Source organism: Hemicordylus capensis, chromosome 4 (genome assembly GCF_027244095.1).
Source record: "Hemicordylus capensis ecotype Gifberg chromosome 4, rHemCap1.1.pri, whole genome shotgun sequence".
NCBI classification, from domain to species: domain Eukaryota; kingdom Metazoa; phylum Chordata; class Lepidosauria; order Squamata; family Cordylidae; genus Hemicordylus; species Hemicordylus capensis.
This window is the reverse complement of record NC_069660.1, coordinates 103,324,668-103,339,527: the sequence shown is the minus strand read 5'-3', so window position 1 is coordinate 103,339,527 and position 14,860 is coordinate 103,324,668. Positions and strand designations below refer to the sequence as shown.

Genomic DNA, 14,860 nt, shown 5'->3' with positions numbered 1-14,860 from the left:
GGTTTGTAAGTACGGGTTATTTGTAAGTTGGATGTTTGTAAGTCGGGGAATGCCTGTATTTAAAATTAGAGCGGTTCCACATGAAAGGGTGACAGTACTAATAAATTATCTCTACACCTCCTGCTCTGGACAAAACATTTAATTTGATTTTCCTGTCGATAAATGATTGATCAGTGTTGAATAGTTTAGAGTATCTCTTATTTTCATTAAACACGTTAACAGTAATAATGAAATTATAGTGTTGTGATGCAAGAAATAATTTTAAGTAATAAAAGAATTAAAAGCAAGACATTTAAGTGACTAAGGCTGCAATTCTCTACACACTTACCTGGGAGTAAACTCCATGGGACTTACTTCTGAGTAAGTATTCATAGAATAGCAGTGTAAAGCTACAATCCTGTGCACACTTACTTGGGAGTAACTCCTACTGCATTCAAATGAAATGTACTGCTGAGCAAACATGATTAGGATTGAGCTGCAAGTTGCTATTGATCCTATGTTCATATCTATAGAAATGTGTTTTGCTGAAAATAATAGGAACTATTAGAACATGAATGTGAATATAAAATGTTACCATCATGGACCCCAAAACTTTTCACTCTTTGATAGCGATACTATTTAGTAAGTAAGCATTTTAGGTCTTTCACTAGTTCTGTTTCTGTAATGTAATGGGCAGGTTGATCCTACTGATCTGAAGTCACTGTTGTGACATAAGCAGCGGCTTGCACTTTTGTACCTATTATAACGTCCTGTACTTAGCAAGAAAAGCAGGGCTTGTCTGGTTCTGATTTGCAAAGTAAAGTCTTCCTGTTCCCCTCACTTCTGACAAAGGTCAATGTGACCGCAAAGACTACTTGACGTTTATAACATTGAATTCTAAAACACACTGGCCTGTAGTCCGTTCTTTTTTCCGTGTCCTTAGTTGATAATAGGTGAGATTTAAATCATGATCTGCATCAGCAGCCCTAATCAAGGCCAGGCAGTTGCCCAGAGCCCATGGATGGCAGAAGCACATAGGGTCAAATCGCAGATCTGGCACGAAAACTAATCTGTACTTTTTGTTGTTTTCTCACCACCACGCAAGTTGGAGTGGACTAGGGATCATGGACGTGAGCAAGTGGTTTGGCCCACTGGAGGAAGAGTTGCTTTCTTGCTCCAGGCAAGGTTGCCGTGTGTATGCATGCATGCACAGTAGATTTGGAGCCTCTTTAAAGAATAAAGAACAATGACACGGTACTAACATGCATTCCACATACTCATTCTGCTATGATAAATAATCTCAGATACAATCTAATAAATTCTTTTAAAATATTGAAACATGTGATCAAAGTACTTACGATGTTCCGGGGCTTGATGTTGGTGGAGGTCCTAGAGAAATTAGATTAGGAGAGAAAAAGAGAGATATTAAGCAGCATACAGGTGCCCCTCATTATTCGTGGGGGTTCTGTTTTCGCCTATAGCTGCAAATATAGAAACTGCATATCATGAAACCTTGAGTCAATGGGAATTAGGAGGTTATGTTCCAAACAAATGGGCCAAAAAAGCTACGGGGGCAGAAATAAAAGAAGAAAAGGACAGTACCTTATTCTCTAGGTCTCCAACTCTCAAGAAATGCCCCCCCCCAAACCCTGAAAATGGTCAAATTTAGGCAAAAAAGCCACAAAATGGCTGTCTGCTGGAAAATGGTGGCTGAAAATGGCATCAGAAGTCAGTTCAGGGTCATTTCTGGCCACTCAAAACTAAGGATAGGTGAATTTCACCTATTTTTCTACTCACAGATAATGAAACTGGGACTCTAAGACCCAGTTTCACGGATCCGCAAAACCACGGTCCGTGAGTCCACAAATAATGAGGGCCACCTGTCTAAAGATCTGGGTGGGGGGGATCCTTCACTTTTGCTGAATATGGTTTTACTTTATTAGATAGTTTCCAGATTCTCATATAACTGAAAACTATTATAACATAGCACAGTTGGGAACTGTGCTACTTAGCAATAGTTTTCAATTGTCTGTTAACTCAAATAGGTATAAACTTTGCTCTTTCTGTCTTGGTAATAAAGTATTCAACGCACACTATCTAGAAGCACTGGCAGAGAAATACTTCAAATGAATATTTTTGGCTTGGAATCTAGAACATTCAGCTCAATTTTATCACAGCTTTTTAGCACTAGCTTCTGTTATTGCATCTACATCTGCTTTCAAAAATATTAGAATAAGTGAAAGAAACAATACTGAAAGGCTGAATTGTAAGCAGTGTCAGTTTAAACATTCCAAATTTGCTTGCAAAATTTAGAATGTTTCAGGTGTCCAAATAAAATAATGTGAAGATTTAAGGTTTTATTTTCTTTTTAAAAAAATCACACAGTTTTTAGTATGGAAAGAAAAACTAGCTTCAACAGTATTCAGCAGATTTTAAAAGTAATAATAATAATAACTTTGAAACTATGAAGTAATCTAAACTACAAGCATGAACCAGGCTTCACGCAGCTATAGTCAAATGTGCCCAAGGGGGTTTTGAACTTGTGCTTCTTGAAAAGCAACCCGTCCATGTGCACTGCTGTATAACAAATGAGTTTTGAAACTCAAGGGAGTTTCAAAGGTTGTTTGTGATATGACATGGGAGTGTGTTTAAAGTTTTGTTTTGTTTTAACTGCACTGTGTTAATGTGAATCCTTGGGCTAACTTAAAAGTATCTCTCTGGAACCTAGCTTAGCATTTTAGAAGGCAAAACTAGATTTCTCATTAACCAAATCCAATGAATGAAGTATATATCAAATATGATTTTGTCTTGCTCTACAAATGACATAACTGGAACATCAGTGTTCCTATTCAAATATACAGATTGAAAAGGATTCCTCATAATACTTATTTCTTGCTCATAAGACTTATTTCTTGCTCGGGATCTATAAAATTATTAGAAGACCAAGTTTAATATAGCTTATTATTAAGTTTCCAATCTTATATATATAATTCACTAAGGCTGTACATGCCAAGCCCCACCCACACAGTACATTACCAATCAGAGGTAACAGAACAGAAGCACTGTGATGACTGGGCAGTGGGGATTCCATATGCAGATAGGGAAGAGGAGCGGGTAGGGCGAGTGAGTGAGTGAGTGGAGTGGAGTGGGCAAACGAGTGAGCGGGGAGGGGGAAAGTGAGTGAGCAAGAAGTGGGGAGGACGTGAATGAGGGGTGAGCAAATGAGCAGAGAGGGGGAGAGCAAAAGTGGGGAGGAGGCAAGTGAGCAAGCAAGCAAGCAAATGGCAAGGAGGAGCGAGTGAGCGTGCGGCAGGGAAGGGCAGAGTGAGCGAGCGTGCAGCAGGGAGGGGCACAGTGAACAAGTGTGTGGCCGAGAGGTGCAGAGTGAGCGAGCATGTGGTGGGGAGAGGTGGAGTGAGCGAGCATGCAGTGGGGAGGGGCAGAGTGAGTGAGTGAGTGTGCGGCGGGGAGGGACAGAGTGAGTGAGCATGTGGCGGGGAGAGTCAGAGTGAAAGCGAGCAGGGAGTGAGCGAGCAAGGGGTGGGGAGTGGGTAAGTGAGTGAGCGAGTGGCAGGGAGGGGGCAAATGATTGAGCATGTGGTGGGGAGTGGCCATGTGAGCAAAAGAGTGGAGGGAGTGGACGAGCTAGAGAGAGAGCAGAAGGGAGGGGCAAGCAAACAAGAGAATGGTGAGGAGGGGGCGAGCGACTGTGGAAGTGGTGGGGATGGGGCGAGCAAGAGGCAGGAGGGGGCATGTGAGCAAGTAGTGGCGAGGGGGCAGATGAGAGTGGGTGGCTGACACAGAGCAATAAAGCAGGGGCTGTGGTAGGGGACAAGGAGAGCAACAAAATCCTAGCTCACAAGTATACATATAATTTTCCAGTTGTTTGGACTTCTGCTTTCCTCAGAAACATAAGAACATATAGTTGTGATTTAAATGAACATAGTGAGCCAACAGTTTTAAGAAACACTTTTAAGAATTATCTCCCTTTTTTTAACAAAATATTCGAGCATGGGTGATTTTATTTATTTATTTATTTATTTTATTGTTGCATTTCTATACCGCCTTTCATTAAAAGACAACCCCAAGGCGGTTTACAAAAGTTAAAAACACACAATAAAAAGGCAATAAAAACATCAAGCTAAAAAAATATAAAAACATATTAAAAACAGGCATAAAAATAATACAAGTAAAAACACACAGAAGCAGCAGTAAAAACGATTATGTAAAAGCCTGGGTAAAAAGCCAAGTTTTAACAAGCTTTCTAAAAGCTGTGATTGAGTCCGAGGAGCGAATGGCCACTGGGAGAGCATTCCAAAGTCTGGGAGCAGCAACAGAGAAGGCCCTGACCCGAGTGCACGACAGCTGGGCCTCTCTCATTGTCGGCACCCGGAGCAGGGCCCCCTGAGATGTCCTCGTCAAGCGGGTAGCAACCCTTGGGCCCAAACTGTTAAGGGCTTTAAAGGTCAAAACCAGCACCTTGAATTGGACCCGGAAACGAACTGGCAGCCAGTGCAACTCTTTCAGAATGGGGGTGATGTGCTCCCAACGGGCAGCTCCGGATAAAACCCTTGCTGCCGCGTTTTGCACTAGCCGCAGTTTCCGGATATTCTTCAAGGGCAGCCGCACGTAGAGCGCGTTACAGTAATCCAGCCGCGACGTGACTAAGGCATGGGTAACCATGGCCAGATCTGCCTTCTCAAGGAAGGGACATAGCTGGCGCACTAGCCGAAGCCGTGCAAAGGCACCCCTGGCCACCACCTCCACCTGAGCTTCCAAAAGCAGAGTCGGGTCCAGTAGTACCCCCAAGCTGATTATTCAACTCTGACAACTTGACAGTGCATCCCTGTTGATTCTTCTGGAACTGTCAGTGGCTTTTGATACCACTGACTATAGTATCCCTCTGGACTGTCTGGCACAGATGGGACTAGGGGGCATTGTTTTGTTGTGGTTCAATTCCTTCCAACAGGAAGGTTCCAGAAGGTGGTGCTGGGACCTCTGCTTTCCTCAGTATCATAGGAACATACAGTTGCGATTTAAATGAATACAGTGACCTTGCCCTTTGGCTTATGGTATCCCACAGGGCTCTATCTTGGCCCCCATGCTTTTTAACATTTACATGAAATCGCTTGCAAAGGTTATCCATAGGTTTGGGCTGGGGTGACACCATTATGCAGATGACACCCAGCTTTACATCTCACTGCCATCCCCAGCTGGAGAGACTGTGGCGGTCCTGAATTGATTGAAGGGTAATAATCTGAAATTAAATCCAGAGAAGGCAGAGGTTCGCCTGATTAAGAGATTTGCTGGACAGGGGGGTCTGTTCTGGATGGAATAGTCCCTCTGAACGAGCAAGTTCATAGCTTAAGAATGCAGCTGGATCCTGCTTTGCTCTTGGATACCCAAGTAGGGATTGTGCCCAGGAGTGCTTTAGCCCAGTTTTGGCTTGTGCATCAGTTGCTTTAATTCCTGAGCTAAGCTGACCTTGCCATGGTGATCCATGCTCTTGTCACCTCACAGCTAGACTACTGTAACACACTTTACATGGGGATGCCCTTGAAGACCTTCCAGAAATTACAGCTGGTGCAGAGTGAAGTAGCTAAGGTTCTGGCAGGAGCCAGATACTCCACTCATATCACTCTGCTGCTGCGCTAACTACCCTGCTTACCAATGTTTTTCTGGATACAATTTAAGATGCTGGTTTTGACATTTAAAGCCCGTAATGGCTTAGGAACAAGATACCCGAAGGACTGCCTACTTCCACATAGCTCTGCCAGGCCTTTGAGATCATGGAGAGAGGCTCTCCTGCATGTCCCACTACCTTTTGAAGCACAACTATCAGTGACGCATGGGCGAGCCTTCACACGGGTGGCCCTGGTTCTCTGGAACTCTTTGCCCCTTAATCTTAGGCTTGCTCCTTCCTGTTTAATTTTAAATGAAAGTTGAATTTTTCCCCTAACTCTATTTTGTTGTGATGGTCTTGTTTTAATAGCCCACAATTTTAGAGATTGTTTTTTTAAATGAATTCTATTATAAGTTGCCATTAATTTATAGATGGATGGATGGATGGATGGATGGATGGATGGATAGACAGAGTGACAGAATTCTTGGCAGAGTGGTACATGCAAGAGAAATATCCCCCACCACCATTATCTTCAAGACTGAGGGCATGTGGTATTAGGCTCTTAAGTCTATAGAGCCATAAGTTCTTTCTTGCTTTTAAATTCTTGGATTAGATCAGGGGACCTCAAACATTTTGATACTGTGACTCTAAATTAATATATGAATTTTTACAAGACCCCACTAGTATTAAAGCTATACATAGGCTAAGGATTAAATTCAGTGGTGGCACTAGCAAAAATTGAGTGGAGGCACAGAAGAGGCAATGTGCAGTTCTGCGGGGTGAACTATTTCCCATGTTAGTTTTCTGAAAGAGAAATGGGGGACAGGTGGGAGGCAAACTACTTGTCTAAGGGGTGCTTGCCCTCACTTGCTCCTATCTGAAGCTACCCTTGATTAGATTAGAATTGGATAGATTGTACAATAAGAGAAAACTTACCAAATTTCACAAACAGAACTCCAGTTGTGGAAACAGTTTTCCTGCCACTTGTCGCCACACACTGAAAGTAGCCAGTATCTGTGGTATCAAGATTTCTTATTCGTAATCTAGACCCATAGCTTGTTGCACGGAAAGATATCCTTCTGGGTTCTTGCACAACAGGAGCATCATTTTTCAACCAACGTACAGTTGGTGGAGGATTACCAGAAACCTTGCAATGCAGTTCTGCTGTCTGGCCTAGAGTGGTAGTAATATTATTCATAGGCTCATCAAGTGTCAAGAAGTGATCTGTCAAATATACAAAGAAAAGAGGTTAGCTTAGCTACAGGGTCACCTGTATTTCTCAAGCAGGGTTGTGTAAGAAATCAGCCTATTGGCAGATGCCATCCCACCCCCTGAAACCCCTTAGGAATTATAGTATTCTTGACTAGTGCTTCCACCAGACACATGAAAAAAAGTGGGAAAGGCAGAAAAGATGTACAAGTGCAGCAGTCACTACCAAATTGTGGTAACCTGTCTGCTTAAATTCTCTCCCAGTCTCCATGTTTCATCCCCAAACCTTTCAAATTTCACCAGAACTGCTTCTAAGGAAATTTTTGGATGAGCTGAGTTCAAACATAGACAATGGGCAGCATCCAGAGACTAAACCACCCTTCCATTATTAGAATGTCATGTGTGTGCAATGGTTTTTGTTGATATCCCACTTCCCATGCCCCCCCCCCCAACATGTCCCTAAGAATTAGGTGACCTTTAGGGACATACACGGGAGGGGATCAGGAAAAATTGCTGTACATGTGAAACATTCTAATGTGAGGGCAGCATTACACTGGATGCTGCTCACTATTTTCTAGCATGCTGATTATGAATAAGCAGTATTAAAAATGAATTTATGTTGACCCAGTTCAGGGCTCCAGTATGCACAAAAACCTCCTCCTCTCTTCTTTTAAGTGGAGGAGAAAAGCAAATTATTTTTGAAGTCCTTAAAAGCATCTCAGCTATTATAATTAGAAAAGATAAATTGGCATACAACACGAAAGATATTGGCCAACATCCAGGCTAATGTTGCATGCATGGAACAACATTTCACTCCTGTGCCTCCCAAAAATATGTCCCTAAGCATCTCACAATCTTCAGGGACATATTAGTGGAAGGGGCAGAGGACTGCAGAGGAAAGAGGGATCAGCAAAAATCACCCTTCCCACTTGGCATACACAAAATGTTAATCTCCAGAGGTCTGTGCTTCACAGAGCAGCATGGGTCATGTGGGCATGTGGTGGGGTGCCCAGAAGGAATACGTCGCTCGTCTGGGGGGAAGGTAGGTCCATCCCTGCCTCCCCCCGCCTGCGATTTTGGTTGTGTGCATGACTTCAATAAATTGTGGTGGTCTTGTCTCCTGGTCTTACTTGAAAAACCCAGCTGGGCCTGACTTCCAGGAAATAACACAATTATATAACAATTCCGCAGCAGTAATCAGAGTTTACAGCTTTGAACCCCAGCTTTACCCTAGTTGCTTTCTCACTCAGAATAGAACCACTTGCAAATGCCATACGTAGCAACAGTAAGCTGGAAGGTTTAGACCTAGGTAGCAGAAAACATCCTATTAACATATTTGCAGATATTGCCCCCACAAAATCATGAAATCCCAAAGTTAATGACAAGTATTTCACAACATGTTGAAGTCCCAGGTCTTCAAATTACCTGCTCTAAATCAGAATTATTATATCTGAACATTTCTCCAGCTGACCTAAAGCATGTGCAAACAACACCTGGAATCTCCAGTAGGGAGTATGCTATCTCATACACATGCCTGCATGTTCAAAAAAGAATTTAAGACATATGAAAACTGAATTATAAGCAGTTACCAAGCAAATAATACATAGCCGAAGTAATGGAGAAGAAACAATCTGGGGACGTACAACAGACTTACAACAGTGCTGCCAAACAAACCTGTTATTTTCAAGTGATGGTCATACAAATTCTTCTAAGAGTCTTAGTAAATGGCAAACACTGTTTAACTCTTGTTCATAGAGAAAAGAGTCAGGCTCACCAAAAATACAATGGACAAAAGTGTAATACAGGAAAGTTTAAGTTTGCCCAACTCGAGGTAGTGTTATTATGTATTCCCACTATGACAACATCTTCTTCTACTCTGTGGTAACATAGTCAAGCCTTGATTATTCATGGGGATGCCTTTCCATACCAAAACTCTCTATAAGAGAATCTCATTCTAATACCAGGAGTGTTCCACAGCTAAACTTTGCATATAACCCTTTTCTGAAAAATGCTTTGCAGATTTGGACGAACTGTGTGTGGAAGCTAGCTCCTCCACTCTCACTTCTCAAATTAGTTTTAGTTCATCAAATTTTTTATGATCAATCCAACTACCCGTAATATAAAGAGAGGCAACCCAAAGGCCTCTACACCTTGCAAGACCTTTCTAACCACCACCAAGCAATTTTGAGTGCACAAATCAGAGAAAAATGAGGCTTATTATAAGCTAATTATGTGCGAATAGACAACATTTTGTCATTAATTGTACAACTAACTCAGCAATTAACTGTACAATTGCAGATGTCACACAAAATCTGAAAACTTGATTCTGTATCCTAAACTATAAACAAAAGGGGCAGTTTCCTTGTATTTATGAAAACTTACTTATCGATAGTCATGTGCACGGACCGGTTCGGAGGCCATTCTAAAGGCCTCCAGACAGGTCCGGCACAGGGTGGTTTTGGTTCGTGTGGGGGGTTCTAAAAAGAATAGGGGGGGGGCTTTACTCACCCCTTCCAAGAAAGTCCGTATTCTATGTAGTAATCGGGCGGCAGGGTGCCGCCCGCTTCAATCTCCGGCGCGGGCTCCTTTTTGTAAACATAATCGGGCGGCAGGGTCGCTCCAAGTCCCTGCCGCCCGCCCTCCTCAACTTTAAACTTCAAGCCGAGCAGGCCTCCCTCGGCTGGCGGCCGCCCCCTGTAGGTATCAGGGGGTTCCCCCCTCCCCACCGCCCCTTCTTGAAAGATGGTCCTCCATTACCAGGGGACGGCAGGAGAGCTCCCTGCCGTCCCCTTCCCCCTTGCCAGCTGGGCTGCAACTGGCTTCTAGGAAGCCTTTCGCGCGCCTGCGCGAAAGGCTTCCTAGAAGCCAGTTGCAGCCCAGCCGGCAAGGCAAGTGGACAGCAGGGAGCTCTCCCGCCGCCCGCTCGCTACTTACTTTAGCGAGCGGGCGGCGGGAGAGCTCCCTACCGTCCGCTTGCCTTGCCGGCTGGGCTGCAACTGGCTTCTAGGAAGCCTTTCGCGCAGGCGTGCGAAAGGCTTCCTAGAAGCCAGTTGCAGCCCAGCCAGCAAGGGGGAAGGGGACGGCAGGGAGGGGGGAACCCCCTGATACCTACAGGGGGCGGCCGCCAGCCGAGGGAGGCCTGCTCGGCTTGAAGTTTAAAGTTGAGGAGGGCGGGCAGCAGGGACTGGGAGCGACCCTGCCGCCCGATTATGTTTACAAAAAGGAGCCCACGCCGGAGATTGAAGCGGGCGGCACCCTGCCGCCCGATTACTACATAGAATACGGACTTTCTTGGAAGGGGTGAGTAAAGCCCCCCCCATTCTTTTTAGAACCCCCCACCCCAGTGCCGGACCGGTTCCGTGCACACCCCTACTTATCGAAACTAAAGGGAATGTTAAAACTGGTGTGCAAATTTAAAGAGTGGAATTTTCTTTAGAAGCATGGCCCTTAAAGATGCAGAAGCAGCCCTATAGAGCAGTGTCATCTAAACTTAGGAAAAATGTCTTCCAGCTCACTCGCAGGCAGGCCCGTAGCCAGCTGGTGGCATGGTGTGGCCACACCAAAAAATTCTCTTTCCTCACTGACTGTTTTCACTGAACATTTTATAACCTGCCTCCCCTGACTTCTGCAATCCACCCCTCCCAGCAAAAAAATAAAAATAAAAAATGTTGAGGCCTCCTCGCAGGTGCTACTTGCCTCCCTTCAAACTGTAACATATCAACAAAACCATAGATGCTGACAGCTGGGGAGGATGTGGGGAAAGGGGTACATTTTAGATGGAGTTGTGATATTTAAACATTTGCGGAGTGGGAATTGTTAGACAAATTTCAAAATTACAAAGCGGGAGATAAACAAATTCTGAGATGGTGCTTCTGTCTATGTTTGAGGAATTCCAAAAGGACTCCCTTCTCAAGGATCTCATTACTCTTTCAGAGTTCGCTTAGAAATTAGTTTAACATTGCAAAAAAAAAAAATCATATCAAATCAGTTTAGAGATAACTAAGCATAGGAAATGAGATAAATAGCTAAGAGATATCTAAGCACCCAGGGTGGGGGGAATCAAATCAGTTGTCACTGGAGTTATATTATCAGAGAGTTTGACATATTAGAAAAACTGGCAAACAAAATTAGATAATCAAAAGGTTGCATATATGCAGATGTTTATATTGCAGTATTGATTAAGTTCATTTCATAATTCAGCTGTATTGGATCTTCTTGCAACCATCATCCACTCACCATACCCTCTTTGGAAGGATCTTCTCAGACAATTGCTTAGTGAACATTCTTTGGGACTCTGTTCTTTGAACATCTCATACTTACTATCTTATAATACTTTCCCTTAACATTTGTACTTCAACCTCTTCTAACGTTTGCATTGTTTATGGAAACAAATAAAAATTCTATACAGACGCTTCATTTTTAAAATACAAAGAGGTACCTCTGCCTTGCTTAATAGGTCTGTTAAGCCATTTCACACAATAATATGGCAGCTGCTGGAAAATGCTTCTGAGTAGTTTTGACACAAGGCAAACATTTTGTATGCAATTACTTGCCACCCAGATTGCTTTGTCCATACACACAAAGCATAGTTTGCGTCTATGCCACTGTAGTTTGTCTCCATAAGTGTTTTTGGTAGCATGAAGACAATTCACACAAGGGCACATTTTGGTTTCATAAGGTGATAACTCAGCTCTTGGAGCATTTGCTGTACGGAGCAAGTTTCATGCTGGCTCCATGCTGCGGCCATACTGTACTGTGTGAACCGACTGCTCTGAAATGAGCTTTCAGGGCTCCCAAATCAATAAACTCACAAATGAAGTTAACAACTTAAAATACTGTGGTTTATTTTGCTATTTAGAGAGAAATAAAGTTAAGCCATTAAAAAGAGAGAAACAGAGACTTCTGTTATTATCTTGTTAAGAATGGTCATGCCCAGTTTTGTGAGCTGATTATACTGGTAGGATAGACATAGCTGTAAGACCAAAAATGGATTAATTTTTTGGATAAATGGAATGTTAAACTAGAATTTAGAGACATGTTAAGCTCTTCTAATCCAGTTTAGCCTCTTCTTTCAAGTGGTAGGTTAAATTCTTTTAATAATAAATCTAAATTAGAGCATTTCAAGCTTTAAAAATGCATAATTAAAATTCTACTGACATGTATGTGTTATCTTCACTGCCAAATCATAGGCTTAGTTCTATCTAACTCTAATCATTAGTTATCAACAAATATCATATGCAGAGAGTACAAAGAAAAAGGATTATCTATTGAACGCTAATTTATCCTTTATGAGTTTTCAGGAAAAGGCGACAGTCTAGTTTGAAAAATACACTGAGCGTGTTTTGTTTTGTTTTTTGCAGCATTACATATATTGATTAAGATACTCCAGCCTTGTTTACAATCCTGCCAACCCTGCCTATTTGTGTAGGACATGTCCAATTAAAGCAGCACTCCCTTCCACTTTGAAGAGTGTTCTACGTCATCTTTGTTCTGCTCAGTTTCACTCTCTGTGATATCCTAAGCAACATTGCCAAAAATGTAAATTACACAAGCATTCCTCAGAAGCCTGCTGGAGAAGAGGATACCATCTCCCCCAGAGTGTGAGACTGGGGTGCCTGCCTCTTCTCTTCTGCCCTCCCTGATTGCCATCTGCCTCCCCCCATGACTGCTTGCAGAGAGGCTTTGCAGGACTGGGGCTGTAAGGGTGCCTGGGCAGTTTTTTCTGGTTCCACCTGCTGAGCTTATCGCTCAGCCTATATAGGAAGACTGCCAGTGGTGGCGGGCCCCAAAGGGGCGACACCAAAGGGGGTTGCCCCTTTGGGGGAGCCACTTCGGGGGAGAAACGAGGGCGAGGGCTGGACATTTTGTCCAACCATTTGTATAGAGGGAGGCATTCAATAGTGGGGCTTCTGTTTAATCAGTTTTAAGTTGAGCTGAGGTTGGGTTGAAGTTGTAATGTGTGTGGGTTTGTCTGGAGATGGGTAGCCAGGGAGTGCCTTCATTGAAGGTGGGGCAGCTATTCCAGTGGTGTTGGGTAATAGAAGAAGAAACGCTGGCAGGTCAGCGGGCTGTTCCAGGGGAAGGGTGGTCAGAAATCTAATAGCTGTCCCCCTTTCTGGCTGTCCTGCCAGCTCTTTGACCTCAGGGAGCACTGCCAACATCCCACATAACCTTAGCTTGCTCCTCTGCAATGCCAGGTTGGTCCAAAACAAATCAGAACTCATCCATGATTTGATCATGGATGAAGGGGCCGACCTGATGTGTATTACTGAAACTTGGTTGGGGGAGGCTAGTGGTCCAGTTTGGTCCCAGCTTCTCCCGCCAGGATATTCTGTAGAGGAGCAGGTGAGGGGACTTGGGCGGGGAGGTGGAGTGGCTGTGGTCTATTAGGATAACATCTCCCTTACTAGGGTCCCTGTTATGGTATCGGACCATATCGAATGTGTGTACTTGAGTTTGGGGACCAGGGATAGATTGGGACTTCTGTTGGTGTACCGATCACCCCGCTGCCCAGCGGAATCCCTTACTGAGCTCACGGACTTGGTTGCGGAACTTGCATTGGAGTCTCCCAGACTTTTGGTACTGGGGGACTTCAATGTTCATTTTGGGACCAATTTGTCCAGGGTAGCTCAGGAGTTCATAGCGGCTATGACAACTATGGGCCTATCCCAAGCGGTCTCTGGATTGACGCATCTTGCAGGTCACACGCTTCATTTGGTCTTTTATTCTGATCAGGGTGGTGTTCCATGGGTGGGGACTCCTACGATCTCCCCGCTGTCATGGACAGACCACCATCTGGTTAAGGTTGGACTTACAACCGCTTTCCACCTTCGCAGGGGTGAGCGGCCTATTAGAATGGTCCGCCCAAAGAGGTTACTGGATCCAGTAGGATTCCAAGAGGCCTTGGAGGGATTTAATGTTGGCTCTGCTCGTGATCCTGTTGATGCCCTGGTTGAGAACTGGAACAACTTGCTCACCAGGGCAGTAGACACGATTGCTCATAAGCGTCCCCTCCGACCTGCTTCAAAATTGGCCCCTTGGTATACGGAAGATCTATGGGGGCTGAAGCAGCAAGGTAGGCGACTGGAACGCAAGTGGAGAAAAACTCGACTCGAATCTGACAGATTACGACATGGAGCACATTTAAAGATCTATGCTCAGGCGATACGTGCGGCAAAGAAGCGGTTCTTTTCTGCCCGTATTGCCTCTGCGAGTTCACATCCGGCGGAGTTGTTCAGGGTTGTGAGGGGACTAGTATCTGCTCCCTCTCCCTTGAACCAGAATTTGGAGGCATCAGTTACCTGCTGTGGTGTGTTTAATGAATTTTTCGCAGACAAAATCTCTCGGATTCGGGCCGACCTAGGTGGAGACTCCACAATTAATTTGATGTCTGAACTGGAGGTGTCCGACAACTCCTCTTATACGATTCAACTGGATCAATTTCAGTTTGTGACTCCTGATGATGTGGACAAGCTGCTTGGAGCGGTGAGGCCTACCACTTGTCCTCTTGATCCTTGTCCAACATGGCTTGTTCTATCTAGCAGGGAGGCTGTTGTAGGCGGCCTGGTAGAAATCATAAATGCTTCTCTGAAGGAGGGCAGGATGCCTCCTTGTCTTAAGGAGGCAATTATTAGACCTCTTCTAAAGAAGCCTGCATTAGATCCCTCAGAGTTGAGCAATTATAGGCCAGTTTCCAATCTCCCATGGCTGGGCAAGGTAACTGAGAGGGTGGTGGCCTCTCAGCTCCATGCGGTCTTGGAGGAAACTGATTATCTAGACCCATTTCAAACTGGTTTTCGGGCGGGCTATGGGGTGGAGACTGTCTTGGTTGGCCTGATGGATGATCTCCAATTGGCAAGGGACAGAGGAAGTGTGACTCTGTTGGTCCTCTTGGATCTCTCGGCGGCTTTCGATACTATCGACCATAATATCCTTCTGGAACGTCTGAGGTTGTTGGGGGTGGGAGGCACTGTTTTACAGTGGTTTCGCTCCTGCCTCTCGGACAGATTCCAGATGTTGTTGATTGGAGATTGTTGCTCTTCAAAATCT

General features: G+C 44.3%; 1 protein-coding gene across 17 annotated transcripts in view; it reads right to left on the bottom strand.

Annotated features, from left to right (window-relative positions):
- ROR1 (receptor tyrosine kinase like orphan receptor 1) overlaps positions 1–14,860 on the bottom strand; it is a 353,019-nt gene that overhangs the window by 72,930 nt on the left and 265,229 nt on the right. For all 17 annotated transcript variants that reach the window (XM_053243344.1, XM_053243345.1, XM_053243346.1 and 14 more), the window contains 2 exons: positions 6,539–6,826; positions 1,338–1,368 (listed from right to left, as the gene is read on the bottom strand). In XM_053243344.1, the coding sequence (XP_053099319.1) occupies positions 1,338–1,368; positions 6,539–6,826 (319 nt within the window). The remainder of the gene's footprint in view (positions 1–1,337; positions 1,369–6,538; positions 6,827–14,860) is intronic.